At 44.1% G+C, this 8,970-nt stretch overlaps 1 protein-coding gene across 3 annotated transcripts in view; it reads left to right on the top strand.

Annotated features, from left to right (window-relative positions):
• The first annotated feature begins 2,641 nt into the window (after positions 1-2,641).
• The window catches only part of LOC147418193 (uncharacterized), a 98,226-nt gene continuing 91,897 nt past the window's right edge, over positions 2,642-8,970 (top strand). Inside the window, exons 1-6 of one of the 3 annotated variants that reach the window (XM_086507517.1) lie at positions 2,642-2,836; positions 2,963-7,067; positions 7,165-7,404; positions 7,492-7,624; positions 7,708-7,860; positions 8,018-8,247. In XM_086507517.1, coding sequence (XP_086363643.1) covers positions 3,115-7,067; positions 7,165-7,404; positions 7,492-7,624; positions 7,708-7,860; positions 8,018-8,247 — 4,709 coding nt within the window. In that variant the 5' untranslated portion in view covers positions 2,642-2,836; positions 2,963-3,114. The remainder of the gene's footprint in view (positions 2,837-2,962; positions 7,068-7,164; positions 7,405-7,491; positions 7,625-7,707; positions 7,861-8,017; positions 8,248-8,970) is intronic. The other 2 variants (XM_086507516.1, XM_086507515.1) reach the window with 2 other exon arrangements.

Below are 8,970 nucleotides of genomic sequence, written 5' to 3'. Positions count from 1 at the left end.
GCATGCCCCAAGACATGTACTTTCTTCATGGCTCAGAGGGTAAGGAAAGTCATTTTGACAGGATGAAGACAGGGAGAGCACATGACCATGATGGTCTGGTAGTAGAGCACTTCATCCATGCAAGAGATATGATTGCAAAGCTTCTTGCTATGATGCTTAACTCAGCCATGTATGAGGGTTTTCCTGAGACTTGGAGTATGTCCACAATTGTACCTATTTTCAAATCAGGAGATCCCATGACTCACGAAAACTATCACACCATCATGGTGATCACACATTGGCTAGGCTGTATGCTTCTATTCTTTAGAGGGACCTGAGTAAATAAGCAGAGAGAAAGGGCATATGAGCATCATAGCAGGTAGGATTCAGAAGAGGCTTCGCCACTCTCGACCAGATTCTGACACTCATAGCTATGATTGAGGAGGGTAGACAACATGGCAGGAGGATCTACTGTAGCTTTGTTGATTTTCGCAAAGCTTTTGACACAGTGCCATGAGGAGCTAGACTTATGCACCGACTATAGGACATTGGTGTGCCCATCGAGATGATTTGGGGGATCTTGGATTTATACATGACAATAGTAGGGCGGGTAGCACTACTGAGGTATGTCTGACATGGTCCGCTCCACTATTGGGGTGAAGCAGGGATGCCCCCTATCTCTGACTCTGTTTGGGATGTATGTGGATGAGTTTTCAGACTATGTAGAAGAAGAGGGAGACAAGGGTGCTCAACTAGCAGGGACATGGATTTCAATGCTATTATACATTGATGATATATGTGTTGATTTCTGACTCTCCGGAGGGGATGCAACACCATTTGGATGCTTTGCACACATTTGCTCATGATAGTGAATTGTCTGTCAACCTTGGGAAAACCAAGGTCATGCTGTTCAACACCACATCATAGTGGGTCAGGAGGTCAACGTGGCTTTATCTATGCTTTATGGTGTTCAGATTTGGGGGCCCTCATTAGACAACCATGGAGGATCTTGTAACACGGATGGATGGAGATGTATGGAGAGGCCTCTGATCTATATGATTTCTGAGATGATTCGGGCTAAAGCCTTAGTGCCACATGAGATTATGAGAGTCTAGCTAGCCACTCCACCCCGTAAGGTCAAGACATTGACTAGATCAATAATCTTTATACATAGTGTATGGGACCTCCCCAGAGGCAAATACGCTCTGATAGCCTTGGGGTCATCTCGACAGCTAGCACTGCAAGGCGATACAACATGTTGGTATGGGCAGATGACATCATGGTTTCAGCATGGATATATTGCCTCCATTCCAGTACTCCTTGGATGCACCCTCCCTATCTCTCACACGGATAGATATCACCAGACTCATACATCAGGATCTGATTCAGCTAGATACCAAGAGCCGAGTTGGGTACGCAGATGGCTTTCTAGAGAGAGCATCTTCTCCAACTCACGGAGGATGGTTTTGTGACTAGGCCTGCATACATGGATACACACGTATCTCATGGATATGATGTGCTATTGGGCAGATACGCACATCCTCACATCAGCTTCAAATTAGACTAGCCGATTTCGAGGGGTACCAACAGAGGCTAGGATACGTCATTTATGTTGCCTAGAGCTAGAGACAGAGCACTACATGTCACTGCCCGGTATACTATGAGATATGGGGCCGCTTCCATTGTCTGTTCAGAGAGGGTCTTGGACTATTTTTTAGAGTCATGAGATACGAAGATCAAAGATGTTTTGGATTGTTTCTACTAGAGCTATGCAAGCATAGAGAGAGCTTGCTGAGGACTTCACGAGAGAGCCAGTCTCAAAGACAGATTACAGATTTCTTTACACCAGCCAGGGGACAGCCAAAGGAGTAGTCATCACAGCAAATCTCAGATCCCACCCATTCAAAAGGTACGCGGATCGTTCGAGCCATTGAGCTAGGTAGATCCAGGCGCCCATGACCATGGGGCCCCCCACATCATCGACGTAGATGGTAGCAGAGGATCCATACCATCCTAGCTTGACATCGAGACGACCAGTCAGAGTATTGACCATGGAGGATATTGATGAGATTTGACAACGGTCGATGAGGTATCTCATATGATGATTTGTATCTCATTTGATCCATCTTTGTACGATTATATGAGCAGGGAATTAAACAAAAAGTTAACAATTGTGATAGCGGAATGCTCGAGCCTAAAGAAATTTGACCCTTTCTCTATTACAATAGATGTATCTTTCGGCCCACTAAAGGTCAACAACATTGACTTTCCCATTCCTTGGCTGGGTTTCGAACCTATAACCCTTGCATTGGCAAGATGGTGGACTAACCACATGTCCATGTGGGTTTGGTTGTCCAACACTCCACTTCATAACATGATAAAGTAAACTTGGCCCTGCCGTCCAACAGATGTCCGATGTCATGAAAAACGTGCCCGAGTTCAACATCATCCATCCCACCTCTTGAACTTCATTCAAGACCCTTTGTGATATAGTTCTTTTGGGGGTTGGGGATGGGGGGTGTTATAAGCTAGGACAACAATGGAGAGACACTAACTTATGGGAGACGAAAAGAAAGAGCATCATGAAGTTTGTAAAAAAAGGAACAAAGAGAGACCATCATAAAGACAAACTTCAAACTGTTTAAAGATGCTTGATCAGCTCGTGTGAAGGCCCTTCTAAAGACCAGAGCATCCCATCATCCAACGTTTTGAAAAGCAGCACATGGCGCCCTGCCTTGGGAAGGATAGTTAAAAGCTCTCGTTTGGTTTAGCGCCTGGCTGGAGATCAGCTCTATTCTACCAGCCTTTGTCCCAAGGAAGGTTGAACAAGGGGAAGGTAGGAGAACCGCGTGGAAGGGTAAGCTTTCTCGTTTCAGCTAGAGCAGACTCTTATCTGTAGATCCCGCAAAGCGCCAAACCCTAGCTTCTCATTTTGCATCTACGTGCATTTAAGATTGTGCGTTTACCCTACATATAACTGCAGGTTCGTACGCTTGGCACATCATCATCGGTGCACTGGTTATTGTTCTCTACAAGCATCATTACCTGTGCTTCGTCAGTGGACGTTGAAGCGGCAACTTGATTTTGGTTTAATAGTGAAATGAACTCAGACCTGTACAGTGCAACGATTTCATCATGTCCGCACCGTTGAGTGAGTGGGCAGCAAATGCTGAGAGTGATCGACGTTTTCTGTCTGAGGGCATAACCCAGCAACCGGGCCCATTTTACAACGGCAATTTTTCTTCCAGTATCTGGGGCACCCCTCCCACCCCACCTCTTTGGAGGGACACACCACCATCCTCCTATGGTTCATGCTATGTGCATCAGCAGGCATCAGGGCTTTCATCGTCTGACCGAAACAAAATGGAACCAGTAACAGCATGTAAGAGTCAGCCAGCAAGTGAACAAAGAGAAACAATTTCAAACTGGACAGGAATATTTTCTTCTGGACTCCATGCTGGGAAGCAGGATTTAGCAAACTCTCCTTTCACTTTTGGCTTCCCTGTTCCTCCTTCAGCCCCATCCTTTGCCAATGCTTGCAGTGGGAGCATGTATAGTGGACAAAGCAAGTCTACAGTCAAAAGCACTGATGTGAGCAAGTGTAGGGGAACCATCACTGGAAGCTCTATGATGTCTGACAAGACAAACAATGAATGTTTTGGTAAGGAGAGAGCATCTTCGCTGGAAGAGTTGAGCAAGAGCTGGGCAACCATGCGGCAGACACAAGCGGGGTTGTTTGGTTCTTTGCATGGTTCATTTAATTCGTTAGCAGGGGATCAGACACTAGCAAGTGACGGCCAGCAGCCTTTCCGACATGTTCATGGTAATAATGTTAACGATACCGAGATTCATGGACCTTCGGTCCATGACCAGCAGTCTGGTGCAGGCCCAGATTTTACTCAGTCTGAGACAGCACAATCCAGATTTCATAAGAAGGATGACGCATGCACGTTTGTTTTTGGCTCTTCTTCTGCAACGGGGAGGAATTTTGATGTAGGCAACTCTCAAGAAAAGTGTTTCAATTCAACAGCCTTAGGAAATAGGTCTACAACATCATTGGCTAGCACCAAAGGCAGAAAACATAACAAGCAGAAAAGTACAGCTGCACCTATGAGCACAGATTCTCGGCCAGGGCCCTCCAAATATAACATGGATAGTGCTCGTTCAAGCAGCTCTTTTCTCAAGTTTACGATGGGTGTAAGTGATGCTAGTCACTCACAGTGTCCAGAATCTTGGAACGAGGTCAGAAGCAGTGCAAGTTTGGAGTGTGATCCACATTTACATCAAACTCCTTCATTTTCTTTAGGAGGAGCTGGCTCTATTAGCCAAAATAGAGGTTCAGGAGCCCCATTCAGTGCATGGCAGGCTTTTCCATCGAGAGGGCAAACATCTCTCAAGGATTGTAATTTTACTGGGTCTGCATCAAGTAAAGGCATGTCTAACTTGAATAGTTTTGACAGAAAGTCTGAAAGAAGGCAGACAAACTCGAAAGAAGCTTTCTGGGAGGAGCTTTCCAAGACTTCCACAGAGACAAAAAGAACATCCGAAGAGCCAAAACTGACTGAATTTAATCTGAATTCTCCTGGCAAGCTTTCCGCTGAGGAGCTTCGAGACAGAGCAGCTAAAGGTGGAAAGTTGGGTGAAGAGATTAAAAGACAAAAAGAGAATCAGGAGCCCAATTTCTCTTTTGGTAATCAGAAAGGATCCAAACCTTTTGTTTTTGGTTCTTCCAGGGCGCCATGTAACACAAAGCATACAGTTTCAACTTCTGATGACATAATAAAAAAAACCCGTTCTTTTAGAGGAGCGAAGGACAGCAAGAGTCTTGAGGATTTAGTTGCTAAACTAGGGGAGAGAATGGCAAACCTGGGAAAGTCTCATGGTAATGTGGGTGATCACGAAACTGCTTGTGAGGAAAGTAAGAATTTCGGTGCTTCTGAAAGTTCATCCAGCAGGTTTTGCGAAGATTGCAAAGTCAAGGACAAGGCGACATATAGATCTGAGGATGCTGCCAATGAGTTTGAGAAGTGTGACACACTAGACAGCTCCATTGACGAGATTCGTGAGCAGCTTTCAAAATTGGGCAGGCTAGATGCTGAAAAACAGATATTGCAAGATAGAACAGATGCAGTTGCCTCTTGCTCCAATGGGACTATGGATGGTATTGCTTTGGAGCATGTCGTAAGGGAGCTATGTGAGCAAATTTCTAAACTTGCCCGTTATGATGATAAAAGGGAGGAGGAGATTGCAAAGTTTTCTACCAGTCAAGTTCAGTATAGGGATTCTAGTGACAGTAGTTCTATCTTGCGTGCAGTTGAAGAGCTTATTAAGCAAATTACGAAGCTGAATAATACTGTTAGGGGCAAGGATGAAAATGAGTGTTCAAGCTCAAGGCTTCAGCAATGTGCCACTTTCACACAATCAGTGGAGGAAGTCTGTGAAAGAATCAAGACTCTTGGCAAAGTGGATGAGAAATGGAGTGATCACAAGGCAGACTCAAGAGGAAAAGATGACAAGAAGGTGGTTCATGAAGTTTTTGCGTTTACAGCATGTCACACCAATTCTGATAAGGATAGTGACAATCATCATATTCATTGTTCTAAAGCCTTTGTTGACAACAATCAGGGTAGCAGGGCCCAGTCCAACCCATTGACTAATGTTTCTTATATTAACATGTTTTCGAGCAATCAGGCTGAGTCTTCAAGTTCTTGTCCTACTACGGAAAATCCATTTATTGCAGGACAATCTTCAGCGGCTAATCCCTTCGTATCAAGACAACCATCAATGGCTCATTCTTTTACGGCTGGTCAGCCTTCAGTGGCTGACTCGATTGCAGCAAGACAACCTTCAATGGCTAACCCATTTACAGCTGGACAACCTAACCCATTTACAGCAGGACAGCCTAACCCCTTTACAGGACAGCCTAATCCATTTACAGCTGGACAGCCTTCAGTGGCTAACTCATTCACAGCAGGACAGCCTTCAGTGGCTAACCCATTTACAGCAGGACAGCCTAACCCATTTACTGCAAAACAGCCTTCAGTGGCTAGTCCATTCACAGCAGGACAGCCTTCAGGGGCTAACCCATTTACAGCAGGACAGCCTAACCCATTTACAGCAAAACAGCCTTCAGTGGCTAACCCATTTTCAGTTGGGCAGCCCTCAGTGGCTAACCCATTTACAGCAGGACAGCCTTCTAGCATTTCGGAGGTCAACAGTGGAACCAAGTTATATAACTTTGAAAGGCCATCTGCTGGTAGTAGTGGCAATGCAGGATCCTCTGTTGAAGGTTTTGAGTTTCAGGGGACAAAAGGGCCACTGCGAGGAACCAACATGCAGAGAAAAAATGGGAGGGTATGTCCCAATTTTAGGACCCGTGAGAAAGCAAACCTTGCCAGATCAAGGAGTGCTTACTTTACTTCCACGTCCCACAGTCCAGGCTCACCTATGGATTTTTCACCTTGTGCCAATAAAGCTTCACCATCCTCACCAACAGTTCCTAGCTGTGAGACAAAGCAAGAATATGTGATGTCTTCCACACCAAAATCTGAGGAAGCTGAGAGTATGAATGTTGAAGAAATTAGAATTGCAACTTCCAATTTGGCTGTTGGAAATGACAGGGGGTGCTCGGGTGGTTGCCAAAAAGGTTCAGGATATTTTGGGCGTGCTAGTGATGAGACAAATCCTTTTGTTTTGCGGCAGAGGAAGGGAACATGGAAGCGAGCTCCTAGAAAAGGAACAGCTGGCTTCGGCTCTACAGAGGATATCAGTTCTAAGTCTCAGCATACTAATGGGCCCCAAATGGGTTATGGGGGTTTTTGTGGCATTGATAGAGGAACAGCAAGTTCGTTCTCATCTATGGCTGACTCAAAGGGAGTCAGTTCAATGGAAGGGCCACATAGGGGTACAATGTGGAATTCAAGCTCTGGATATTTTTTCAATGAGAAGGTGGAGAAATGTACTGAATTGAAGTCTGGTGGAATTGATAAAGATCAAAACGCTTTTTCAATTGCTAGAGAGACTCCAGCAAGTTCTTTAGCAGCAAAGAGTGCTGCCGCTATCCAGACGTGTGAAAAATGGAGATTAAGGTCTGTGAGAGATAGCAAAAAGGAGTTCTTTTAGTGCCACAAATGTGCTCAGCCTAACACTGGATGCACCTAAATTGCTTTTATATCTTGTGTGCAGGGGCAACCAGGCCTATACCAAAGGAGATTACGAAAAAGCTGAGGACTATTATACACGGGGTGTCAACAGTGTTTTAACTGGGGACACATCAAACAGCTGCATAAGAGCCTCTATGCTGTGCTATAGCAATCGTGCAGCCACACGAATGGCTGTTGGGCGAATGAGGGAGGCTCTTGCAGATTGTAAGCAAGCAATAATGCTAGATTCCAGTTTTCTTCGTGCAAGATTACGTGCTGCCAGGTAAATTTTGTGAAAGTTGCAATATGTTTTGAAAAGCATTTTGGTTCTGTTGGTTTGAAAAAGGTGTGTGGATAAGTACCTTTTCAGCTGTCATCTAGCACTTGGAGAAAGCAAGGCTGCTGCAGGTTTATTTACTGAGTGCTGGAGACTTGCAAAAGAAGACAGCAGTTTTGATTCAAAGGTATTGGAAGAAGCTATGGATGGAGTAAGAAAGAGTCAGGTATGAAGGTACCCTCTTTTGTTTGTGGTGGACTAAATGTTGCCTGGTGGTCAAGGCTTTTTTGATATACTTCTCTTTTGCAGAATTTTGATAACTTGTTGGAGAAAGCTTCAAAGCTTCTTCCACAAGAAACGTCTACTGATGCATTAGCAGCTTTGCAGCTTTTAAACGAAGCCTTGACAGTGAGCCCTTTTTCAGAGGCAACACAAGATATGAAGGCACAAGCCCTCTTCTCAGTAAGTTTTTGTAGTACTTGAGTAGTGATGTGCGGTAGTTGGAGGGAAAACGTGTTTGGTTTTTGACAGTTAGGGACTTCCGTGGATGGGCTTTTATAACTTTGTTGATTTGTTGATAGAAGGTTCAGCTCTGACATTTGCAGATATTTATTTGCAGCTTCGAAGGTTTGAAGATGTTGTGCAGCTTTGCCAGAAAACCTTACCTGCGGCAGAAGAGAACCATGGGGCTCATCACCACGATGGGTCACTTCAAAAACACAGTGTATTTCTCAACCTCTGGCGTTGGCAAATGTGTGGAAAGGCTCTCTTCCAACTTGGTAGGCTGGATGAATCTTTAAATTTACTCACAAAATATGAGGAAGCAACCTGTGGCCTTCCATCAGACCAGTAATTGTTTCTCTCTTTCCCCTCCAGTACCAATTTTCATTAAAGCTAAAAGTTTATGCATGATAAAGATAGAATCTTACTTCTTATTTGAAGAATCAATGAAGCACTTCTGTATTAATTTCCCATTGTTACATGTTGAAGGTTAGGAATTCGGGTGTTGTTAGGAATTGGGGTGCGCATCTTACGCGATTGATTAGAAAAAACTCCATATTGTTCGGGTGTTCAGACTTTCTCTTGTTCTTGATGTGGATGTCCATTGTGTTTAGACTTGAGTTTTTGTAAAATGTAGCTGAATTTCATGAAGGAACCTTTTTTTTTTGGTTCCAGTTTAATTGTTTAGTTCATTTCTAGTTGTAGTGTATTTTCTTTTAGAAAACCTAAGTTTTTATTTCACTTTTGAATCTTCTTTCTTGTTTGGGTATTTGATTACTTGCAAGTGTTTTGCCCTTACCTTAATTTGTAAGTTTAGACCCTTTGACCTTAGAGATGTGAAATAGCTTAACATTTGGTTGTTTTGCAAAGGTATACATTATTAAGGGTTTCGAGGTGGTCTCTATGACACCTCCATATTGACATGATAGATGAGGATGAAGAAAGTAGGTCTCACATTAGGATATGGGCCGATCTCCACTCACAAATTTGCTCACCCTTGCACGTTTATAACCCTGCCTACACTCGGCTAGCTTCCCTTCACACTACTGTAGCCCTAGCTATGCTCAATTG

The sequence above is a fragment of the Adiantum capillus-veneris genome, chromosome 30 (assembly GCF_014529385.1).
Source record: "Adiantum capillus-veneris isolate H3 chromosome 30, ASM1452938v2, whole genome shotgun sequence".
Lineage (NCBI taxonomy): Eukaryota > Viridiplantae > Streptophyta > Polypodiopsida > Polypodiales > Pteridaceae > Adiantum > Adiantum capillus-veneris.
The sequence above is the reverse complement of the archived record's forward strand: the minus strand, read 5'-3'. Positions and strand labels throughout refer to the sequence as shown.